Source organism: Halichoerus grypus, chromosome 13 (assembly GCF_964656455.1).
Source record: "Halichoerus grypus chromosome 13, mHalGry1.hap1.1, whole genome shotgun sequence".
NCBI lineage: Eukaryota > Metazoa > Chordata > Mammalia > Carnivora > Phocidae > Halichoerus > Halichoerus grypus.
This window is the reverse complement of record NC_135724.1, coordinates 20,480,240-20,506,281: the sequence shown is the minus strand read 5'-3', so window position 1 is coordinate 20,506,281 and position 26,042 is coordinate 20,480,240. Positions and strand designations below refer to the sequence as shown.

The following is a 26,042-nucleotide window of genomic DNA, read 5'->3' as shown; positions in this document are numbered from 1 at the left end:
GGAAGCTGCGCTGCGGTTGGCCGCGGCGGAATGGAGCAGCTGGGGGTGGAGCCCGCGGAGGAAGCTGGCGGCGACGAGGAAGAGGACGCGGCGCAGGCCATGGAGCGGGTGGAGGCGGGGGAGACAGGCGGCTCGCCCGGTGCGCCCGGGCCTGAGGAGCCCGGCGGCCTCACTTGGTGTAAATGAGAAGGGCGGGGCGGGCGGAGGCCAGGGGCGGCGGCGGCCATCGGGGTGCGACCGTCCCCGCCTCGCTCTGTTCTTTCGTTTTCCCGGCCTGGTAGAGAGAGCTGGCCTCCGCTACCGGGTGTTTTATGGCCAAGATCCCGAAAGGGTTGGCTTCGCTTGAGTAGGACGAGGGTGGGCGTGTCAGTTATGATAGTCGAGGGTGCATTTGTGATCCCCCAAACTGTCCGGTGAAGGCGGAAGAGGCGCCCGGGCGGTGTAAGGTAGAAGTAGAGAACCTTGTCGCCCACTTGGCAGAGTTTGGGACTCAGGCTGGGCTCACAACCGAAGACGAGGCACATCTGCAGTGGCCGCCTCTCCGTGACCCTGTTCCAGCCTCTGGGCTCTACCTTGTACAGCCCAAACCCAGGGCCTGGGGCCAAGGCTCCAATTCCCGGCCTCCCCTTCCCCCTTTAACTTGTAAATTTTGGAATAATTTTAGACTTAACAGAAGTTGCAGAAGCGTTTTCCCTAATGTTAATGTCTTCTATGACTATAGTACATCTGTCGAAACTGAGAAGTGAACACTGGCATAATGCTATTAACTAAAGTAAAAACGTTATTCAGATTTTACCAGTATTTTCCATTAAAATTTGTGTTCCAGTATCCAGACCAGAATACCACATTGCACTTATCCTTCCTTGTTTTTGACTGGTTATGAGCTGGAATCTCCTCTTATCCGCCTTCACTCCCCACCCCTGACGAGCTACTTTTTAAAATTCAAGAAATATTTACTCATTCTTCTAATTTAGTGAGTATTTATTGGTAGTCTGTTATATACCAGGCACTCTTCTAGGTATTTGGGATTCAGTACAGAACTAGATAATCCTTCTCTCATATGGGCACTAAATATAGTCCACTGGAACCCACAGGTCTGGCTTCTGCCATTTTGTATTTACAATTATTACTTTTTTTTTAATTTAAGAACGTGCCACTTAGAATAATTTTTAGTTGGTTGAAATCAGTGTTTAAACTTTCCTACCCCTTATGATTTAATCTAAATGTTGTTAGAAACTTCCAAGTGATAGGATTACCTTTTGCATCTTCTATTATTGATCAAGATTTTTTGCCTCAAAGTTATTACTAGCCTGAGAAAAATAGAGTGCACAAAGAAATACTAAGTAAACAGGACTGAAGACCCTACTGTAGATGGAGTTTCTCTCATGTCTATAATTTTTAGATGCCTTGACACATGAATCCAGGAAAAAAAATCTGCATTCTTCTTTCTCAGTTACCATGTTTTAAGGAACTGCCAATTGCTCAGAGATGATAAGCAGCCTGAATGTATTTTTCTGTTTCTTTGCATATTTTGCATTGGTTCATGGTCAAGTGGTTCCAGAAGGAAGTTCTTCATCCAGAGTCATAGTACACGTGGACCTGGATTGCTTTTATGCACAAGTAGAAATGATTTCAAATCCGGAACTGAAGGGCAAACCTTTAGGTAATTTTGGACATTAATAATAATTTTCATTTTGTATAAGAGTATTAGCTATTCCTTTATGTTGATTATATTCTGATTTATTAACCATATTTAAGATTTTGGAAGCAGTTCTCAAGGTACTTAATAGACAGTAAACTTTGCTTCACTACCAGGTGTAAAACTTATAAGCCTTATTTAATAAATGGTGAATTTTATACAACTAGTATAGCCAGCTGAACACATGAACGGAAAGACCATAATAAACTTTTAATCTTGTTCTCAATGGTTGAAATTTTATAATCCTCTTATCTCAAAAAAAGTCATTACGTCCTAATGGACGTTTTCATCTGTCCTCTCCACTTTTGAAATTAACTCTTGGATTGTGTAACATATGACAAAAAGGTCCGATTTTGAATAGACCCCTAAATACTTAAGGCATATTGAGTGTAAGTTTTCCATAAATAATAAGTATCTTTTTAAATAAAAGGCAAAGAGAAATTTTATGTTGAAGATTTACTTATTAATATGTTGGCTTATTTTAACATTTTTATTATATGTATATCTTAAATTGGAAAAGTCATTTAAATTTCCAAAAATTTCTTTTATGCATGTAGTAAGAATTTATCTTTTAGTATAAGCATAAAGAGCAACTCTGGTTCACCTGCTGCTAACCTCTTGTGCCTCATTTGGTTTTGATAAATCCCAGTTCAACCCAGCCTAGTTGATTTACTGAAGAAGAACAAAGGGATGACTAGTTTTTGGTATGCCAATATCAGTCTAGGATCTTTAAATTTCCCATGGGTTTCAAGGAGTTAGGATTAGAGGATGTAAGTTTTCTTCTAAAGGCATTTGTAATTAGTAGCAGTATAACAGAAGATGCTATGTAGATAATGCTCAATAAAAAAGTATTATATAATTAAGACACAGGAATGAATGATTATCTGGAAGTGAGAAATGTGATGTTGAAAGTTTCTGGGAGAAAGCAGAAGTAGTCTTTCAGTTATGCTTAACAAATGTGTGACTGTTTAAGTTGGGCTGGTGACATATAATGGTGAGTCCATATAATTTAATTCTGTATTAAAAGACTGCTTTTTTAGTTGAGGAAGTTACCAATCCTATTTTCTATATAGTTCACTGATTAATCTTAAATTATGACTTTTGACCTAGAGATTCTATTTTGGGGCATAATCTGATATATCACAAATCTTTATGTGAAATAACATTACTTTGCCCTGTTTATAATATCAACATTTTAGAAACCTATGTCTTATATTGGTGGAATGGACATAACCCTTTTTTTTCTTCTATATGTTTGTATTTTACATTTAGATGACCATTACTTTTACAGTGTAAGTGGTCAACTTGTGTAAAGAGAAAATTAATTTCAGCGATCTTAAGCCACCACTAGTAAGCTAGAGTTTTTATAGTCTGTAGATGATCATAATTTAATCATTTTTGATAAGGAGGGGGCTCACTAATGATGGCTGATATTTTCTACAAATTGCTGTGAAGAACAGTTCAATAATTACAACATTTATCGGGGGGAGATCTTTAATAATAACTATAGGTTAGCACTTGTAACAGAACATTGCTTTATATTCATTGGAAAGTTTTTCTAGCAGAAACCGGTAATTAATTGTACTCAGTTATTTTCATCTGCTTTATTTTTCTGGTGAAACATGGCCTAGACTTTATATACAGAGAGAGTTAATTCAATATAAATTAACCTGGTTTGTATTGTCTGGAAAAAAATCCTAGAAGGATTTTATTTGTATCTTTTCACTGAAGACTCCAGAGAATATACTGATTTATGATAATTTTTGTTAAGTTTCATAGAACCTTGATGAATGGAGGCTATGCTTTTTTTTTTTAAAGATTTTATTTATTTATTTGACAGAGACACAGTGAGAGAGGGAACACAAGCAGGGGGCGTGGGAGAGGGAGAAGCAGGCTTCCCGCAGAGCGGGGAACCCAATGCGGGGCGGGGCTCAATCATGACCTGAGCCAAAGGCAGATGCTTAACGACTGAGCCACCCAGGCGCCCCTGGAGGCTATGCTTTTCAAGTGAATAGAGCTTTTTATTCTTAATCGAAATAGATTGCATTACAATTTACAATTATAATATGGAATTAGTAAATTTTATTTTAAAATGGTTCTTTAATCTTGCTCACTTTTCTCATAAAATACTTCCTATTTTATAGGAGTTCAGCAGAAATTTTTGGTGGTTACCTGTAACTATGAAGCTAGGAAACTTGGAGTTAAGAAACTTATGAATGTCAGAGATGCAAAAGAAAAATGTCCACAGCTGGTATTAGTTAATGGAGAAGATTTGACTCGTTACAGAGAGATGTCATATAAGGTTACAGGTACAGATCATGGACACTATACTTTCAGCATTAATTTGTATATAGGATGCTCATTCACTACATGAAACTTTTAATTACTAAAATGCCATAAATCACTTTCTTTTTGCTAATAACTTTTATTTTGGATCTTGCCTGCTTTTAAAAACATTTTATATAAGAGAATGGCTTTATATGAGTAATGTTGACAAAAAAACATATAGTTGGAAGAAATTTGAAGTCTCTTGTGACTGGTGTTTATATGTGGGAAAAATGTTAAATGTGAGAAAAAATGTAAAACAAAATTTGGAAACAAGAAAATGGAAAGATATACAAAAGATAAATGCAAGAAAGTAAAATATTTTTTTATTTTATTTTAAATTTAAATAACAAGTTTAAATGAATTATGAGGAAATATCTGTACTCTGATGCACTAGTAGTTGGGAAAGGCTTCTGTAATGTTTGATTAACAATTAAAAACTAGATTTGTTAACTATCAGCAGAAATAATGGGTATATTAAATTTTTCTTGGATTGTGTGTATATATATACATATATATACACACACACACAGACTAAATATCATAGTATAGATAAACTCTTCCCTATTAAGGTTTGGGTTTGAATCTTAGAGTTTTAGTAAATTACAGGAAAAATGAAAACACATTTGTACTGGTATATTGCAAATATATATAATTTAAAAATGTATAAGAATCAAAGAATCAACTGTTTATCTTTTCTGCTTTGTTTTTGCTTGTTCTTTTATAAAAAATTGTAGCAGTTTTCAGATGAAAGTGTTAAATATAATACCCAAAGCCCTTACAAGTTTACAAGAAAAAGATACTTAAGAAAAATGGATGAAAGAAATGAATAGGCAGTTGACAAAAAGAACAAACCCAATGTCCACAATTATGTGGAAAGAGAATACTCAAATTCATTAGTAGCTAAGGAAATTTGAATTAGTGAGATATTATTTTATGTCCATCATACTTGCAAAAAATAATGTGAGAGAAAGTAGAAACAAAATATTATACATTTACAAAAAGTGATATAGAAACATTTTTTGAAATTAGAGATACATACTATATTTTTTAACCCTGTGATACTACTGCTGGGAATTTATTCAATAGGAATAAAATAATGAGAACATATGTACAAAAATATTTCTTGTGGCATGGCTCATAATTGATAAAAATACGGAATAAAAACAAATGCTCATCAGGATGAGAATGGCTAAATAAGACTTCTCTATGATGGAATATTATATAGGCATTAAAAAGAATGCATTGGTGCTATACTGTTTGACTCAGAGAGATACGCCTTGTTGAGTAAAAGGCAAGATGCAAAAACATGTCATATTGTTCCATATGTATAAAACAATGGCCCAAACCCCTCCCTTTACACACATATATATGCCTGTGTATAAATAGGAAGGGAAACATGAAAGGATGTATACTAGGTTTTTAACATTAATTAACTTCTGGAGAGAGCATGGTGAAATGGGAGAAGGGAGAAGAAGGGATAGCCAAGCAAAGATAAGACTCTACTCTGAAAATATCACTTGTGCATCCATGCAAAATTGTATGTTTCTGAATATGAAGAAGTTAATCTTTACACAGAAGAGGTTATACATACAGTTGTGCCTCTTGGTGAGCTCTCATATCCTTCATATTAGCTCTGCCTCATTCTTTTTCGTGCCTGCATAGTACTACATTGTATTTTGTTCCATACTCATTTAACCAGTCCTTTAGTGATATGAAGACAGAGTGTCCCACTTTATTCCTATTATCCCTACATAATTATTAAAGCACTTCTTTTCATTCAAAAAATGTCTTATGTTGGATGATAAATTACATGGTTTCCTGATAGTGACAGATTAATTTGGCTGTTACTTACTTTTTGCTCTTCCAAATATATGCTTCAGTAGACATTTTCATATAGAAATTTTGGCATACTTTTATGAAGATATCCATGACATAAGTTCTTAGAGCTTAATTTCTACATCAAAGTGACTTTTCTTTTTGACTCAGTAATAATTGGAAGTTTGCGGGGTTTTTTGTTTTGTTTTTTTTTTAAGATTTTATTTATTTATTTGACAGGGAGAGACATAGCGAGAGCAGGAACACAAGCAGGGGGAGTGGGGGAGGAAGAAGCAGGCTTCCTGCCGAGCAGGGAGCCCGATGCGGGGCTCGATCCCAGGACCCTGGGATCATGACCTGACCCGAAGGCAGCCGCTTAACGACTGAGCCACCCAGGTGCCCCAGTAATTGGAAGTTCTGTTTATATTTTTGAGAGAGAGAGAGCACATGCACGCAGTAGTGGGGGGAATGGAGAGGCAGACTAGACTCCCTGTTGAATGTGGAGCCTGATGCTGGATCCCTGGACCCTGAGATCATGACCTGAGCCAGAGTCAGATGCTTAATCCACTGAGCCACCCAGATGCCCCGGAAGTTTTACATTTTATTTGTTTTGTCTTTTTAAGACTTGTGGAAAATACAGGTAGAGTGTATTATTACTTGTCTCTGCTTTTCTAGGCTGATTGTAATTTACTCTTTGGAACCACTGTTTCAAAATTGTACTGAACTGTAAGCATTGATATATAATGTACTACAGGTATAGAAATTATAGGTATAGGAGATTGAGCTAAATATATTGCTATAAGCATCTGTCCAGGGAATGTCATTTTGGACTTATTTTGTTGGAAAATATTGCCTTTACTCAAAATGTGGTATAGGAAAAAAATCCGGTTAATGGGGGACTTTATTAAAGATATCGTGGAACTGTGAATATATGTAAAGCCTTTAACATATGTGACGTATTTTTCAGCATAAAATAGTTAAATCCACTTTAGTTATGACTTTAGTTAACATCTGTGCACCAATATTTCAATTTAGAGTTGTTGGAAGAATTTAGTCCAGTTGTTGAGAGACTTGGATTTGATGAAAATTTTGTGGATCTAACAGAAATGGTTGAGAAGAGACTACAGCAGCTTCAAAGTGATGAACTTTCAGCACTGACTGTGTTGGGTCATGTATATAATAATCAGTGTAAGTGTATTCTTACTCTATTTAGTAACTCAAAGTACCAACATTTTTTAATGTTCACTGAATTCAATGAGTTCAACGAGTTGACTTTATCTTTCTGAAAATTTTATGGCTTTTGTTGGAGGTATAGCCATATTTCAGTGACCTGTCTCAAATGACTAAAATTAGGTATTGGTATTCCATATTAAGTAGGCAGAAAGTGAGATTTTGATGACATGTGTAGCTCAGTGCTCCATGCACTTTTCATTTCTCTGACACAGTTTGTGTGTTACCATTTTTAAGAGCCGTACTTCCTTAGGTCATCCTTTAGTTATAAGAGTTGCCTTAATAATATACTTTTTAGAATAATTTTTGCTTCTCCTAAAGCTGTCTTTAAGCAAAATTTTGAGGTAAACTAAATTTGTCTCTTGTTGCATCTTTTGCTTGTTCCTTTCTGTTCCGCCAGGCATCAAACACTCATGTTGCTCTCTGAGTTCCTGAGTTACCCTCTGTGGAAGCTTGCCCAGGCCTACCTGCCATCTTTTGCAAACTCATATTCAGTCAGTTTGATAATCTTTGCCAACTATTAGCAAGAAAACAGAATGGTCCATCTCCTTCACATATTAAAGTATAAATGACTGATGGAATTTCCAGAGATATTTGCTTTTGAAAATAAGCTTCAATAAGCCCCAGTGAATATCTGTTAGACTTTAAAACCTCTTGTAACTCTGCTGGTGACTTCCATATCATACCACATGGAAGATGTGCTAGTCTGCTTTTATATAAGATTTGCCCTGACCTTCTTGGCCTAGGTCTCAGCATATGTGTCCTCTTATCCCCCTTTTTTGAGAGCTGGTGATCAATCTCCAGTCTAGTTCTCTGCCATCCTGATACTAAAGAAGAAAAGGGGTAGAGCTACAGTTCTCTTCTAGAAGAGGACACGAAGCTTTTCATGTGTCCTTTGGACCTGCTCTTTTGTCACTTATAGGGACTGAATAGAAGAAGGTTCTAAGTATGTTTCTTTATAATTTTTAAAGCAAATTCAGTATTTGTTAGAACATAATACAGAGATCTAGGTTTTATATCCTAAAAAGAAAATGTCTGATTCTTCATGAATCCTTCCTCACAAGATTCTGTTAAAAAATTTTTTCAAACCTACAAAAAAGTTGAGTAGTACAGTGAGAACACTTATGCCCTTCCTTGTAGATACACCCATTGTTATTTTGCTACATTTACTTTATCTTGCTCCCTCTTGATTGATTGGTTGGTTGATTGATGAGCCATTTAAAAGTAAATTGCAGACTCATGACACTTCATCTGTAAATACTCCTGAGGATAAGGACAGTCTCATATAATTCTAATAGCATTTTCACCCCTAAGAAAATTTGTTTCTGTATAATTTCCCTACACTTTTCATAGAAGATCTCTTAAACTATGTACAGACTCAGAATTATTTTCAGTAGCACATATAGCTAGTGTGTGTAAAGTTTAGATTCAGATCTTTAAAGCTGTAACGTTAGCTCTGTTATTAGCGTAATACTACTTTTATGCTTGCTTACAGTTAAACACAAGTAAAAGTTTTACTAGTGTCAGGAATTTTTTTTATGAGACATCAGTTTTCATAATCTATTAATCATTAAGCACTCCCAGGATGCATTCACTATCACAGGCACATGGAATTCACTTTTGGAAGTTATTTACTTTACAGGATTCCTATGAAGAATGAAAGAGATGAGTTAAATGGGTGACAGTATGGTGGTGTTTGTGTGTGTGTGGGGGGGGGGTTGGATATAGGTTAAGCCCTGTGCCCTTTTTAAACTCATTTGTAAAAAAGAAAATTAAAATTTTTGTGGTGACTTAATGATATTGGCTGTTTTTATAGATATAAACCTGCATGACATCGTGCACATCAGACTACTTGTTGGATCTCAGATTGCAGCGGAAATGCGGGAAGCCATGTATAATCACCTGGGGCTCACTGGCTGTGCTGGGGTGGCTTCTAATAAATTACTGGCAAAATTAGTTTCTGGTGTTTTTAAACCAAATCAGCAAACAGTGTTATTACCTGAAAGTTCTCAAGTTCTCATTCAGAGCTTGAGCCATGTAAAGGAAATGCCTGGTAAGACGTTTATAGTTGAAAAATATAGTTTTTCTATATTATTATATTATATATTACTATATTATATTACTATATTATATTACTATATTACTATATTATATTCTAAAACTATATTAGTTTTATTGTATTTTTAATTTAAAAAATTATAGATACATGTTATTAATTTTTAGAGTCTGTATACTTGGCTCTTGGAGAAAACCCAAAACCCTAATGTTCTCTAGAGGGAATCTGGATTAGGAAATCTATGAATGTACTTTTCTAGTTTCACCTACTTTTTGTATAGTTTGAATATGATCATGAAAGTTATAACCTGGAATCACGGTCCTTTATTTCCAATCCCTGCTTCATATTCTTAACACCATACACTGCACCTTGAGAGGGGCATTGGCCTTTTACTTACTGTACTTTGGGATTATACAGAAAATATTAGGGCTACAAGGGACCTTCCAAAGCAGTTAGGCCAAGTTCTTATTTTAAAGATGAGGAAACTACTTTTCTTGAGGGGATTAGTGACCTATTCAGGTCATGGGGCAAATTTCTATCTTTGAAGATCAAATACGGTTTTATAGACCATTAATAAGGGATATGTTAAACTTCATTTCTATGGCATTGCTGGGGAATAAGATGTTAGAATTCTGTGGAAGTGAAGTTCTAAGGCAACTGAACCTTTAGATGTCATAACTTCGTGTTTTTAACCCATATTTGTGTGATTACAAAATGTTTTTGCCTTCGTTAATGTAGTATAAGTGTAACCTGAAGTTTTCTGGATGACTCTCAGTCTGTGTTCTGAAGACAGTTATTATGTCGGGTTGTAATATAACATTATTACTTGGCTTTACTTTTTGAGTTTGTTTGTTTGTTTATTTATTTACAGGTTTTCTCTTTTCTTATTGCCAAATTGGCAGCTCTCTTTTATTTCGGCTGTGAAAATAACTGACACAATACTTTAATAATTTCTCTCCACAGAGTGCCTGGGTGGCTCAGTCAGTTAAGCCTCCGACTCTTGATTTCAGCTCAGGTCATGAATTCAGGGTCATGAGATCGAGCCCAGCATGGGGCTCCCTGCTCAGCATGGAGTCTGTTTGAGATTTTCTCTCCCTCTCCTCCTGCCCCTCCCGCTTGTGCTCTTTTTCTCTCTCAAATCAATCAATCTTTTTTTTTTTTTAAGATCTTATTTATTTATTTGACAGAGAGGGTGAGACAGTGAGTACAAGCACGGGGAGTGGCAGGCAGAGGGAGAAGCAGGCTTCCCGCCGAGCGAGGAGCCCGATGTAGGGCTCGATCCCAGGACCCCGGGATCATGACCTGAGCCGAAGGCAGACGCTTAACCGAATGAGCCACCCAGGTGCCCCAATAAATAAATCTTAAAAAAAAAAATTTCTCCTCCACATCCATTGCCTTTGATTTACTTCTTTTACTGTACAGGAAGATCAAAATACTGTAAAATTAAATTTTTTTTAAATGAGAGAAATAAAGGGGCAGTAAATTACCTGGTCATCTCAGGTAAGGTGATAAAGTATGACTGAGTTTTAGCGCAAGAACTTTTGAAAGTTTTGTTAATGAGTAGGTTTTTTTGTTTGTGTGCTTTCTGGTTCTTCTTTTGGGATAGTAAATATTGCCAGATATGACTTGTGGATAAATGTGTGATATTATATGTAGGAATCGGGTTAGCCGATTAGCACATGCTAATTAATTTTGTTGCTGTAGTGACAGTCTTTCTTTGCATGAATAATAACCCTTATTCTTGAATACTTCCAAAGTATTATGTAACAGGTGGTCAACATTTCATTTTATCAAGACAGCATTTATTGGTTGTCTCCATATTCATTATGTTGTACTAGGGTTGTGAGGTTTTCAAAGTGGTTCATTTTAGAGGCCCTGAGCAGAAGGACAGCCTAATTTTCAATAAAATTTAATCCTAGCAAAATATTCATCATGGAATTTAAGGATGTGTTTGGTATATCTCTATAATATTTTAATTAGCTTTAAGGAGAAAAACTACTGTAACACTGTATTTCTTTTTGTCTAGGTATTGGCTATAAAACTGCCAAACGTCTTGAAGCGCTGGGTATCAGCAGTGTGCTTGATCTTCAAACCTTTTCACCCAAAATATTAGAAAAGGAGTTAGGAATTTCAGTTGCTCAGCGTATCCAGAAGTTCAGTTTTGGAGAAGATAACTCACCTGTGACGCCCTCAGGACCACCTCAGGTACATGATGATATTTATTTTAATTGAGTACTGTTTGTCACATTATTTGAGATAAAGATTTCTGGTTTTAGTATTATGTTCTTACTATTCTAATTTGCTTACTAGGTTAGTATATGATCTCTTTCCTATGAGAAGGTTAATTTATTAAGTTAGTAAATTTTTTTTTTTAAGATTTTATCTTATTTGAAAGAGACATAGAGCACAAGTAGGCAGAGCAGCAGGCAGAGGGAGAGGGAGAAGCAGGCTCTCCACTGAGCAGGGAGCCTGACGTGGGGCTCAGTCTCAGGACTCTGGGATCATGACCTGAGCCGAAGGCAGATGCTTAACCATCTGAGCCACCCAGGTGCCCCAGGTTAGTAAATTTTTTTTAAGTAGGCTCTATGCTGGAGCTTGAACTCATGATCCTGAGATCAAGACCTGAGCTGAATTCAAGAGTTGGATGCTGGGGTGCCTGGGTAGCTCAGTCGTTAAGCGTCTGCCTTCAGCTCAGGTCATGATCCGAGGGTCCTGGGATCGAGCCCCACATTGGGCTCCCTGCTCCGCGGGGAGCGTGCTTCCCACTCTCCCTGCTGGTGTTCCCTCTCTTGCTGTGTCTCTCTATGTCAAAGAAATAAATCTTTAAAAAAAAAAAAGAGTTGGATGCATAACTGACTGAGCCACCCAGCCACCCCTAGATTAGTAAATATTTTTAAATTGAATCTAAGAAATAGTATTTCTGTCTCAAGTTAGCTACCTTGATTAAATATCACTTAATTTTAACAGCCTATGTTGCATACATTTGGCAAAATACTTTAATTTTTAAGAAATATTGTTTGCCAATTAGTCTAGTGATTTAGGAAATGGAGACAGGTATAATCACCTAGTTAACACTGATTGATTTTTTTTTTTCCTATGTGACAGGCACTTTACTAAGTGCTTTATATACCTTAGTCCATTTAATCTTCACAACAAAGCTTCGAGGTAGGTAGCACTATTATTTGTTCATACCTTTTTCCCTTTCTCCTGTTCTTTTCTTAAAGATAAGATACTATACTTTAGAAAGGTTAAATAATGTGTCCAAGGTTAAACTCAATTTCAAGTGCTAGGAGATTAAGAGCCTCACTGTAATCGTAGAATAAAGCTTGGAGTTGGTACTAGAACTTTATAATTTTCTTGACTTTCTAGTGGAGTACAATAACTTGCAGATAAAAAAGAGTTAATATAAAAGTGAACTAAACGGCTCAAATTAAGCACGAGAGGAAAGTTAGTAAAGAATGTTTGAACATTTGGCATGCACACTCATAACTGGATATGCTTATTTGGCTTTACAATAATACCTATTTGTGCTTCTTTGGTAGTCCTTTAGTGAAGAAGATTCGTTTAAAAAATGTTCATCAGAAGTCGAAGCTAAAAGTAAGATTGAAGAACTACTTGCCAGTCTTTTGAACAGGTGATTTTCCATTTTGCCATATCATTCTATACTGTATAAGATATATGGAAAGTATAGTTGATGTTCTGTCTTGGAACTTATAGACTAACTGGAGACTGAACAGTGTAAAGAGAGATCATATATCATTGAATTTCTCTACATTATAAACTATTGCAATTATAGTAACAGGTGCTCTTAACTAAATTTAATTCATTTGTTCCCATTAGTCTTAATTTTGGTAACATTGTGGTTATACTGTGGCTCTTAAGCTGCTCATAGTTACCTAAGAGGGTTTTATGGATATCTAGAATCTCTACACCTATAAATTTGTGATGATTGAGGATAGGAAATTATGAAGACACCAGTGATGGAGAAAGTAGAACCCTCATTATCTCCTTTGCCTCAGACTATATAAAAGAAAACGGACTCAGACAAAGGAGTAGCTCAGTGGGGCTGTGTGTGAGCAGTCAGAGTGTGGTGTGTGCAGGGCACTGGTCTGTAAGTACATGAACATGTCAGCTGGGATTATGAGTATATGAATAGCATAGCATAAACTGAGCAAGATGTTTAGTTTTCTGATGCTCCTTTACTATCCTATATCTATTTCTCAATGTTCCATAGAAGAGTATTATCTCTTTTCCTCCCTTTGATTACTCAAATAAGGTGTCAGGGGTCTAACAGTTTTGAGCAGCTGTACTTCTGTACTTGTGTAAATGAGCGTAAGATGGCTAACTCTGACTAGAGACAAAGATTTTTAGATGACTAAGTCTCAGTAAACTGATGAGGTAAAATTTCCTACAGCTTTGCTCTCACATGCTGTGTGGTTCTCATGTCTTGAGCAGAGCCGTGCAACTCGTTTGCTGCGTGCAACTGGGGCTCGCTGAATGACCCAGCTCCAGTGATATAACTCAGCCTGGGCCTGTGAGTGTTTTTCTGAAACTGGGTCATCTGCTCTGCTTCAGCTAAATGTGAGACTACTATGAAATGCCTGGCCATTAGAAAGAGTTCTGCATGCAGAGAAACCACAATTTCATAGACTCTTATATTTGAAGCATCAACCCAGAAATGAGGCTAGATGCTCTAAACCTGTAAATGACCAACTATGAACCATTTATCCTTATCTCTGCTTTCCATTCCCTTTCTACACCATGGCCCCTTATTTCAGTGACTGAGGTATAATACTATTGAAGTGACTGGCAAAAAAAATGATTGTGTTTGTGTGAATGTGTTTTCCCTCTAGTTTAAGCTTGCTTAGAATATAACCTTTTCCTAGTATGTCTTAATTAGTTATAGGAACCAAGTAATACTCTTTAAATTGTATGATGACTTAATAGAAAAAGGTTAACTGGAAGATATTTAAGCTAATAACATGTTTACAGGAACCATGTAAGATATCTTATTATCTTAGTAAGGCAGCAATCAAGACGTTTTGTGATAAAGCAATAAAGAAAAAAATCATTTATAAAAACCGAAATTTTCCAGTTCAAAATCTTCAATATGAGTGAGGTTAACAATGTACAATATTTTTATTTTGTGTTTGTGATTTTTTAATGCATTGCCATACGTATAAAAAGCAAAATATCACTTTAATGACATTTATTCTAGTAATTAGATTTTCTGCTTTTTAAGTGAATTTTCTATCTTGTTAAAACTTTTGTTTTCAACACTGAAACCAAGACCATTTGAATGTAACACTTTTTAAGATGCCTGTACATGTACTACTTAAATATAGTATATAATTGATCGTTCAAGCTATTACTCTTATTTGCCATATAATGGTGATATTACTGTTCTTTAGGTCTATTCAGGGAGTGCTTGTTGACAAAAGTTATCTCATTTAAATTTTTTTTTTCTTTTTGTAATCTTATTTTTTCCTGTGTAAAAAGAATCTGTCATTTTTCATGTATTTGCCTCTGCCAGTGAATAAGTCCCTTAGTTTCTTTAATTTCCTGCCAATTTTATATGTTGCTTTTAGTTATGTTTGGACTTGGATTATAAAATGACTTGTTATAATTATATCTTATTTCTGTTCTTTTCCTGATTGCACTCAATTCTGAATGGTACCTGAGACCTTACATTTAAGATTTGAGCTTTGGTGCATAGGTGTGGTGAAATTTGTTTGGGCTATTCAGAGACTTTTATTGCTTACTGCCTAGTTATCAACCATATTTATAATTGTTACGGTTACTAAATCTGATACCTCTATAGATAAAAACATCTCTCCTTTCTCTTTCCTTTTAGAGTATGCCAAGATGGAAGGAAGCCACATACAATCAGATTAATAATCCGTCGGTATTCATCTGAGAATCACTGTAGCCGTGAGAGTCGTCAGTGCCCTATTCCATCTCATGTGATTCAGAAGTTAGGGACAGGTATGGGCTAATTTTCTAATAATTTAATTGGCAGTTTGAACTCTTTTTTTTTTTTTTTTTAATTTTTAAGATTTTATTTATTTATTTGAGAGAGAGAAAGAGAGCATGAGAGGGGAGAGGGTCAGAGGGAGAAGCGGACTCCCCGCTGAGCAGGGAGCCCGATGGGGGACTCTATCCTGGGACTCCCAGATCATGACCTGAGCCAGAGGCAGTCACCTAACCAACTGAGCCACCCAGGTGCCTGGCAGGTTGAACTCTTAAAAAAACAAACTTTGAATTAGAAATATGATCCAAAGATGGAGGATCTTCACAGGGAGTTAGTGAGCTATTACATACCTTCATTCTATCAGGAATTTTTACAGGAAAACTTTATTGTTGTTTAATAGAGGATGTATTTTATGACACAAGATAACTTCTTTATGGGCATTTAGATTGTTTCCATTTTTTGGCTATTATGAAAAATGGTGCTATGAATATTTGTATGCAAGTCATTGGGCAGATATATGTTTTTGTTTATCTTGGGTAGATTACAAAGAGTGGAATTGCTGGGTTATATGGTAAGTTGAACTTTAAGAAACTACCAAACTTTTTCCCAAAGTGAGTATAACATTTACATTCTTACCAAGAGTGTATGAGGGTTCCGGGCTTTCATATTCTCTCTCACACTTAGTATTGTCAGTTTACTTTATTATAGTCATTCTTGTGGCCTTGCAGTGGTATTTCATTACGTTTTGTGGTTTATTTTTTTCTCTTTTATGGATACTGCTTTTGGTGTCTTATTTAAAAATTCTTTGCCTAACCCAAAGGTCACAGATATTTCCTCCTGTGTTTTCTTTTAGAAATTTATAGTTTTAAGCTTTACACTTGATCTAATTTGAGTAAATTTTTGTGTATGGTGTAAGATAAGAGGCTTAGTTCATTCTTTTGTATGTGGATATCCAGTTGTTCCAACAGAATTTGTTAAACAGATCATTCTTTCTTGAATTGTCATGGCACCTTTGTCAAAAACTAATTGACTCTAAAGAAGTTTACTTCTTGATTTTTTTATTTCATTGATTTATGTGGTTATCCTTATATCAGTTCCACCCTATCTGATACTTTGTTATAAGTTTCAAAATTAAATAGTGTTAAGTTCTCCAGCTTTGTTCTATTTTGAATTTCTTTTGGCTATTCATGGTCCTGGGCTTTTGTTTGTAGGAAGATTTTAAAATAGGAATTTGATTTTTTATTTATTTTAAGTTTATTCTAATTTTCTATTTATTTTGTATCAGTTTTGGTAACTTTTATCTTCTAGAAATGTATCCATTTCATTCAAGTTGTCTAGTTTGTTGGCATGAAGTTGTCAATATTCCCTTATTATCCTTCTAATTTTTGTAGGATCTATAGTGATGTCTCCTCTTTCATTCCTGATTTTGGTAATGCATGTATTCTCCTTTCTTCTTTATCATTCTAGCAAAGGTTTATCTGAGTGAGGCCTCACTCAAAGGTTTTATTGATTTTTTTCTAAGATCCAGCTTTTGGTATCATTGATTTTTCTGTTGTTTTTCTACTTTCTATTTCATTTATTTCTGTTCTGTCTTTAATTTATTTCTGCTTGCTTTAGTTTAATTTGTCCTTTTCCCTCTGGTTTGTTAAGATGGAAGCTTATATTATTTGTTTTATACTTAGTTTCTAGTAATTCAAGTTTAAAGTGATACATTTCCTTTTATTGGTGCTTTAGCTGCATTCCATAACATTTGTTGTATTTCCTTTTCATTAAGGTCAAAATCGTTTCTAATATCCCTTGTGATTTCTTCTTTGACCCCTAAGCTCATTTAGAAATTTGTTGTTTAATTTCCAAATATTTGATGATTTCCCAAATTTCATTCTGCTGTAGATTTCTGCTTTAATTTCATGTTGATCAGAGAACATATTTTGAGTAATTTCAGTCTGTCTAGATTTATTGAGTGTAATTTTATTGCCTAGCATATGGTCTGTCCTGGAAAATGCACCAGTTATGTTTGAAAAGAAGAGTTGAGCAACACTATCAAACCATTCTACCTAACTAAAATTTATGGAAGACTCCAATATAGCATTTTTGAATGGCAGTTTGTCTGGATATAGAATTCTTGACTGTAGGGGCGCCTGGGTGGCTCAATCATTAAGCGTCTGCCTTCGGCTCAGGTCATGATCCCAGGGTCCTGGGATCGAGCCCCTAATCAGGCTCCCTGCTCCGCGGGAAGCCTGCTTCTCCCTCTCCCACTCCCCCTGCTTGTGTTCCCTCTCTTCCTGTGTCTCTCTCTGTCAAATAAATAAATAAAATCTTAAAAAAAAAAAAAAAAAGAATTCTTGACTGTTTTTCTTTTCCTACTTAGAATATACCATTCTGTTGTCTTCTGGTTTCCATTATTTATGATGAGGAGTCAGCTCTTAATAGTTTTATCAGTCTCCTTCCAATCAGGAGAGAATAACCACACAAAAATTTAAATAGAGAAAGTTCCACAGAATTATTAAACCGTGTTAGGGGAGTGACTATAAAAGTATAAAGAGGACTCTTAAGGGGTACCCAAGGGCTGAGGAAAAGTACCCAAGGAAGGGCAAACTTAGAAAGGAGAGTCCCTCTACCGCTTAAAGAGAAGGTGTGGTTGTAGAACATTGGATGGTGGAGAAATCCTTTGAATTACCTGGCCCAGAGCTGGTCCATAGTTATTGGACAAAGAGAAGACCATCCTCTGATCTGTGGGTGAGCTGAGGCTGGTTGGTGGGCACACAGAAGGAGTTGGGATGTTGGGAGCTTGCTCATTGGTGAGGCAGTGCATGGGTTGGAGCATGCAGTGTTCGTATTGGGAGAACTTCTGTTAACAACCCTTTAGGATGCAGGTAAGCTGAGCCTGGTAGATGGTTGTGCTGAAGGTATCTGTATTCTGCTAGTGCAAAGGTGGAAAGTATGGTGCCTGCATAGGAAGACCTGGAGGAAACAACCCTCTGAGACAGAGGCAAGTCAAGGCTATTAGGTGGGTGTGCAGAATGAGTGGGGGCACTGTCCTGGTATGTATGGTGTTTAAGTTGGTAGTGCCATGGTACAGAGTCACTAAGCTCAAGCTGGGGCTCGAGGTTGCTGAGGGACTGAGTGTTCCACATGTGTGTAGTATAGAAAGCACTCTTAGGTGTCCCCACACATGTGTACTACAAACAAACCATGTAATGGGAGAAAGCAAAATTAAATAACAGTACATTGGAAATTAATGGAACCAGGAAACAGGTTCCTGGACCAGGAAGATTCTCTTCCTGGTCTTCCAGTGTTCTTTAATGACAAGGTGTAATGTCATAGTCAATGTGAAAAATTTTAGAGTCTAATGCATTATCACAGAGCAGGTACTGAAGGGTGAATTTGGAGCTGAGTTGTACTGCACTATAATGATAGTTGTACTGTTATTCTCTTTTATTGATGAGTCATTTGTCTCTGTTTTTGTCTTTCATCAGTTTGACCATGATGTGTCTAAGGGTGGAATCTTGTGTTTATCTTTCTCTGGATTTATTGAACTTGATTCTGTAGATTAATTTTTTAATGAAATTTGGGGAGTTTTAGGCTCTCATTTCTTCAAATAGTCTTTCTTGCCCTTTTTTTTCTTTCATCTCCTCTGGGACTCTCAATTCACATATGGTGGTATGCTTGATAATAACCTAAAGGTGCATGCAATTCTGTTCATTTTTCTTCAGTCTTTTTTCTCTTCTTTTTAGATTGGATAATTTTTTTTTTTTTAAAGGATTTTTTTTTTTTAAATATCTTTACACCCAACTTGGGGCTCGAACTTACAACCCTGAGATCAAGAGTCGCATGTTCTACCCACTGAGCCTGCTAGGCACCCAAAGATTGGATAATTTCTATTGAGCTGTCTTCAAGTTCTCTTGATTCAGCTGTCATCTCAAAGCTGCCATTGCCCATCTAGTGATTTTATTTGTTTATTTTGGTTACTGTACTTTTTAACTCTAGACTTTCCATTTGGTTTGTTTGTATGTTTGAGTCTGTTTCCTTATGAGATTCTCCTTTTTTGGTAGTTATCATATTTTATTATTTTTTATTTTTACTTTTTTAAAGATTTATTTATTTATTTATTTGAGAGAGAGAGGGAGTGAGATGGGGAGAGGGGCAGAGGGAATCTTTAAGCAGACTCCCTGGTGAGTGTGGAGCCCAATGCGGGCTTGATCCCACCACCCATGAGATCATGACCTGAGCCAAAACCAAGAGTCAGATGCTTAACCGACTGAACCACTTAGGCACCCTCATATTTTACTTTAATTCTTTAAAATGGTTTTCTTTAATTCTTTTTTTTTTTTTTTTTAAGATTTTGTTTTTTATTTGAGAGAGAGAGAGACAGAGCACACATGCATGAGTGGGGAAAGGGACAGAGGGGGAGAGAAAGAAGCAGACTCCTTGCTGAGTGTGGAGCCTGACTCAGTGCTTAATCTCAGGATCCTGAGATCATGACCTGAGCTGAAATCAAGAGTTGGAGGCTTAACCCACTGAGCCACCAAGGTGTCCCTTTAATTTTTTGAACATACCTATAGTAGCAACTTTGAAGTCTGCTAAATCCAACTCAAAGTCAATTTCTATTGACTGCTTTTTCCTCCTGACTAGACTCACACTCCTGTTTCTTCATGTATTATAATATTTTATTGAAAAGTGGACATTTTAGATAATGTATTTTAGCAACTCTGGATTTGGATTTTCTTCTTGTGGGCTTTTTTTTTTTTTCTTTTCCTTTTCTAACTTGTCTGAACTTAAGCTGCAGAATCTACGTCCCCTGTGATGTGTAGCCTCTGATTTCTCTGTTTAGCTTTCTTTTTTTTTTTTTAATTTTAATTTTAATTTTTTATTTTGGCTTCCTAGGTTACCTCTGTGTCTGCATAGTTTAGTGGTTAGCCGATGACCGGTCAAAGCTTTTGCTCAAATGCTAGAGCCTGAAAGTCTTGTGCCTTCTGTCAATAGATAAGTGCATGGGTTGGAGAGTGCTTTCAAAATTTAGGCCATTTTCAACTCTGCCTTGGCTTTTAGTTTCTGTAGCCTTCTTGCATCGTCCATGTATGCTTGTTGCCATTCCCGTCCGTGATGTGTAGAGAGCTTGGGCCCTCTCTCCCCTCCCCTCCATGTGCATGCAGTCTCCCAGTCAGCTGGGGTTGTGAGGCGAGCTTATCCAGTCCCTGTATGGTTCTCTCATTTCCAGATATGGTTAAATTTATGGCTCATCCACTGATTTTTCCCTCACTCCAGCCACAACTGCAACCTCAGGCTAGAGAGCTGTGTGATTTCCCCAGTTGTTTCCTACCAAGTTTATTCACTTTACTGCAAACACTCCTGGGTATGGGCTTTTGCCCTCTGCCTCAAATCAAGTCTGTCCTTTCTGACAGCAAAGCTACTGGCTCTCACAGCCAGCCTCACCCTGGCAGGACTACTGCGTAGAGCAAGATTTGAACAACCCCAGCCAGTAAGGCTGCTGCCTCCTCCTTTCTCATCTAAGTTCTACTAGCTGTTATAAATCATTGCTTCTCAATTTATTTGCCTTTGGTCCATTTTCAGATCCTCAAAATTGTTGTTTTTGACAATGTTTTCCAGTTTTATTATAGTTTTATGGGGAGAAGATTTTCTGATCTGATCACACTCCCATAACTGGAAGTCCCATATTTCAAATCATTTGAAAACTTTACCTTATTTGGCATTTAGTATTAGTGTTGAGATTGTCCCAGTGTAGTATATACTGTCAGGATGTCCCAATGATACTGTTTAGGATTTTAACTTCTTAATCTAAGCAATATAAATTAGATTAAGCTTTTAATATTAATTATGACATAATGTGCTTAGATACAGTCTTCTCAAACATTTTGTTTAGGAAATTGCGATGTGATGACCCCAATGGTTGATATACTTATGAAACTTTTTCGAAATATGGTGAATGTGAAGATGCCGTTTCATCTTACCCTTTTAAGTGTGTGCCTCTGCAACCTTAAAGCATTAAATACTGCTAAGAAAGGAACTATTGATTATTATTTAACACCATCATTATCAACAACTTCACGGTCTGGCAAGCGCAGTTTTGTAAGTACGCTCTTGTTGGATTTGTGTGGTTAAATTACAAATCTAAGTTTGTGTTCCATTGATATAATTTAGAGAGTCTTTTGGATGATATTGTTTGAATGACTTACTTGTGTATATTACTTCTCATATTATGGTTGCTACTGTACTGTGATCTAAGAAGAAAACATAAGCATCACTGGATAAAAGAGAAAACCATAATGGAGGTTCCTTGTTTTGGAGGTGTTAAAACATTTTATAGCAACAGGAATATGATGATTAGCTAATAAAAAAATATTTCTGGATACTGGAAATAAAATCTTTTTGTCTATTAATTTATATATAAGCTACCAGCATCCCCCCAGTGTTTTTGTTAAAGTATTTAAATTTTCGGGGTGCCTGGGTGGCTCAGTCAGTTAAACGTCTGCCTTCGGCTCAGGTCATGGTCCCGGGGTCCTGGGATCGAGCCCTGCATCGGGCTCCTTGCTCAGCAGGAAGCCTGCTTCTCCCTCTGCCTGCTGCTCCCCCTGCTTGTGCACTCTCGCTCTGTCGAATAAATAAATCTTAAAAAAAAATTTTTTCTTGGTTTTGAAATTACATTGAATTTTGATAACAAGATTGATATATGACTACTCATTCTACAATTGTAGAAATTAAGAGTGTGGCAGTAAAGAAGCAGAGGCCGGTCATATTTCCAAGTGACTAAAACAAAACCTTATATTTATGGCCATTTAGCAAACCTCTAGTTACTAAATATGGGATGCTTTAAAAAAAAATCATATTTTACTAAATTGTGCTTGCCTACAATTAACTCTTAATTCAAAATGTTTTTATTATTTTCTTTGTTTTAATGTTTAATCAGTATAATTTCAGTAATATTTTCATTTACATTTCAGTTTAAAATGAGAACGGGATCCTGTTACAGAAATAGTGAATCAGTGCCCTCTTCAAATTACTTTTTTTTTCTGTGGCCCTTTTTATTCCCTTTATTAACTGAAATTTAAAAAGGAGTTTACTTTTTACCTCTTATTTGGTAGAATCAGAATTATAAGTCTTTATAGTGGTATTAGAGAGGTAAACATAAGCAAAAGTACCTTGTACATGTCTGGCATACAGTAAATATAGTGTCCCAGATTTCTTCTCCTTTTACTTTTTTTGCAGTTACTGTTGTGTTGATGTTTCCTGAGTTATATTTGATTGTGTATACATTTTCATGGTGCTTAAAACTAGAGGGAAAATTTAAGTGAAAAATTTACATAGAAAAATTATGCAAATTAGAACTGAAAGTGTTTTTAAATTTTTATTTTATGTAAATATAAACAGTATTATATCTTCATTTTGTTGTTGAGATTTTACCATAGAAATATATTTTTTTTCTTTCTGTTAAATGTTACACTTTGGAATAGGGATTTTGAGAAAACCAGCCCTTGATGCTCTAACATATATATATTTTTTAGATACCCATAGGTGAATCATTTACTTTTCTAGGCTACCATTCCTTTATTCACAGAACTGTAAATTTGAAAACACGATTGTTAAGGTACTTTCTAAGTTTCCAAACACTTACCTATCTTCTGGCTCAGTGCTATCTAGGAAGGAAATCTCTCCCTAGAATAGTGAATAAAGATGCACACAATAGTGTGACTAATTGTGGTGGGTTTATCATCCCTAGTTGTTTGGAACTGGCCAAAAGGAATGAAATTATTGAGTAGGTTAGAAACATGTTGGTCAGATAATGGCTATAGTACTCTTCAGCAGCATGAATATTTAAAAGATAGCAGATATCTTAAATTACTCTGTTATTCTTGTGTTCTAGAAAATGAAAGACAGTCATATGGAGGATTTTTCCAAAGACAAAGAAACAAATTGGGATTTTCTACCATCTGGAAGAATTGAAAGTACAAGAACTGGGGAGGCTCCACTAGATACTAATTTTTCTAAAGATAAAGACAGTGATGAATTCCCACTCTGCTCACTTCCTGAAGGTATTGACCAAGAAGTCTTTAAGCAGCTTCCAGTAGATATTCAAGAAGAAATCCTTTCTGGAAAATCTGGAGAAAAAGTTCAAGGCAAAGGAAGTTTGAGTTGTACATTACATGCCTCTAGAGGAGTATTATCTTTCTTTTCTACAAAACAAATGCAAGATAGTCCCTTAAATCCTACAGATCATTTATCCAATAGTAAACAGATATCATCTGTGTCTCCCTGTGAACCAGGAACATCAGGTTTAAATAGCGGTAGTTCCTCTTCTCCGTCTAGCCAAAAGGATTATTCACATTATGTAGACAGTAGATTAAAAGATGAACGAATGAGTCAAGGACCTAAACAATCTCAAGGATTTCATTTTTCAAATACAAACCCTGCCGTATCTATTTTCCATTCATTTCCAAATTTGCAGAGTGAGCGACTGTTCTCCAAAAACCGCACTACAGATAGCCATAAGGAATCAACAGTGACAGTCTCTCATCATGAAAGACTTACAGAAAATAAAGAGCAAGATTTTAGTGATGAGAAAATTACCTTTCCTTCTGACATTGATCCTGAAGTTTTCTACGAACTACCAGAAGAGGTACAAAAAGAGCTGTTGGCCGACTGGAAGAGAGCAGGGTCAGATTTGCCCATTGTACAGAAATAAGCATGTTCAGAAAAAAGGTCTAGAAAGCAAAGGAAAAGCCATTGTTCTCAGATTTAGCAGTTTATCAAGCTCCTCTAAATTAAACACTAATAATATTCAATAATGTAGAAATCCAATATAAAATGTTCTAGATAAAAGCAAGTGTAGTTATGGGAAGTAAATTCTGGCACAAAGCATAAAAATATTCATAACAGAAGAAATAATGTAAAATTATCTTCTTTCTAAAGCTATTTTATATTGCTTTTCAATAAAAAGAATATCATGGTTAGTATTTGTACATTTCCCATAAATTGGGGAGGGGGGGAAGGGGGAGAGATATACACCTATGTGTAAAAAATAGACTAGCCAAATCATTGCTATGACAGCAAAGAAGAATTTTTTTTCTGTGAAATATGGAATGGCTCAAGAAATTCAGCCCATTAGGAAACTTCCAAATAAGAAATTCTACTGCCAACTACTAAATATTCAGATGTCTTTGACTGATGTACTATGTACCATTTAATAAAATGATTTTTAAATACCAAAGCAACGTATATCCAGTTCATGCTTCTGAGTACACCAGAACCTACTACAGTGCCTAGTACGTAGAAGGCACTCAGTAAATACTGACTGAATGGTGTGGCAGGGGCCAGGTGGGAAGTTGGGCAGGGGAGTGTCCATGTTGTAGAGAACTAGAAGGAACTCTCCATCCAGGTAGATTAAGGGAAGGATGGACACCAGAAAGGCAATGTGATAGGTTTTTAAGAATGCTAGGTAATGGAAGAAGTCCATTTCCTTCTGGCTCATCTGTGTAGGGTTTTAAAGTAATGATTAGATGTTTTTGCATCTTATTTTTGGAGATGAGATTAAGGATGTCATATCCACAACAAATATGCACAATTACTAAATCGATAGGTGTTCTCTTTTTCCCATTGTTAATTGCCTTCCCCTTTTGCCTGCAAGGTTAAAAATTGGGTATAAGATTGTGGACATCTTATAATTTGCAAAACATAAGTTTCTAGAACACATCAAAGTATACTTCAGCACTGATTCGGAAGAGTCCTCGAGTTCATAACCTTTGCAGATATAATCTAAAGAAAAAATGATAAAAATAAAGTATACAAATGTGAATAAAGAGTAACAGAAAGATACTTTCTTTTAGGTAAGAAGTTTTAACTTAGTTTTAGATTTTTTGAAATTTGAAAATTTCCTAACCAAGGATTTTTAACAGGGAGTTTGGGGTTATCAAAAACAATAACTTAGAGCAAGAACCTCAAAAGTTACTCATATGCAAATATTTAGTATTCTGGATCAAGGACTATGGAATTTTCTACATGTAGTGTACTGGTAAGATTGTTAACCTGATAAAAAGGATATATTACTTTTTTAGATAATACATTTAAAATTTTTTTCTAATAATCCTTGTATTATTTCAGCCAGAAATTATTAAGCAACTAGAAAGGTTTAAAAAAAAAAAGGTTGAGTGAAACAGTTTTGGCCAGTTTAAAAAGAGAATAAAATAGTTAAAGTACACTTTCTGAAGTGAGAATGCAGTGGGTATTATCGAAGCATTGTTACTCATTCTGTGGCTTTAAGTTAGCCTTTTAACATCTTAGTGCTTCTGTATTCTGACTTTCTAGTTTATCTTTTATTTCCATCTCCTTTTAATCCTTGTTTTTGTTTTTCCTTTGGTGTTCTACAGATATAATGTTTGGAGATGTGAATTTCCTTTTTATCCTCAATATATGCTGGCTTCCCATTTCATTCAATTTATGTTAGTTCTGTAAAACATTTGGCCACTAGTTCTTCAAATACTGCTTTTCTATTCTTTTAGGACTCTGCACAAATTATGGACTTTCTTATTGCATCCTTCATGTCCCTTAATCTCATAATTTTTGTCATCTTGTTTATCTGCTGCATTTTGGTTAATTTCATCAGCTCTGTCTCTTGTTCATTAATTTGTTTTTCAGCATTGATCTGTTTAAAACACTAATGATGGTTTTAATTTTAATAATTATATTTTTCATTTGATTCTTTTTCTGATCTTCCCATTTATTCATTATGGCCTTTTATAAGTCCGTTTCTAATTTTTAAAAACTCATAAATATTTTATATTCTATTTTTGGTCATTTCAATATTTTAAGTCTTTATAAGTAAGTTTTTGGATATTGTCGTGTACCTGTCGATTAGCCTGTTTCCTTGAGTGTGTGGCTGAGTTTAGTCTGTGGGAAGACAAAGGACCGAAATTGTGCATGCTTCCCTTCAG

General features: G+C 35.7%; 1 protein-coding gene across 5 annotated transcripts; it reads left to right on the top strand.

The window, feature by feature from the left end:
* On the top strand, positions 1–24,322 carry POLI (DNA polymerase iota). Of its 5 annotated transcripts, none has more exons than XM_036091038.2 (10): positions 1–139; positions 1,553–1,663; positions 3,844–4,008; positions 6,878–7,030; positions 8,889–9,125; positions 11,155–11,333; positions 12,671–12,762; positions 14,983–15,113; positions 20,981–21,186; positions 22,979–24,322. In XM_036091038.2, the coding sequence occupies exons 1-10, from the start codon at positions 31–33 to the stop codon at positions 23,795–23,797; spliced, it is 2,202 nt and encodes a 733-aa protein (XP_035946931.1). In that variant the 5' UTR covers positions 1–30; the 3' UTR covers positions 23,798–24,322. The 5 variants fall into 5 exon arrangements, with proteins under 5 accessions (XP_035946931.1, XP_035946930.1, XP_035946934.1 ...); XM_036091037.2 differs by having other exon boundaries at positions 1–178; XM_036091041.2 differs by lacking the exon at positions 1–139 and adding an exon at positions 203–446.
* The last annotated feature ends 1,720 nt before the right edge of the window (positions 24,323–26,042 follow it).

Coding starts and splice junctions, on each gene's coding strand:
- POLI (XM_036091037.2), top strand. CDS start 31: ATGGAGCAGCTGGGGGTGGAGCCCGCGGAGGAAGCTGGCGGCGACGAG. Junction 9,126..11,154: donor CCATGTAAAGGAAATGCCTG/GTAAGACGTTTA, acceptor CTTTTTGTCTAG/GTATTGGCTATAAAACTGCC. Junction 11,334..12,670: donor CGCCCTCAGGACCACCTCAG/GTACATGATGAT, acceptor CTTCTTTGGTAG/TCCTTTAGTGAAGAAGATTC.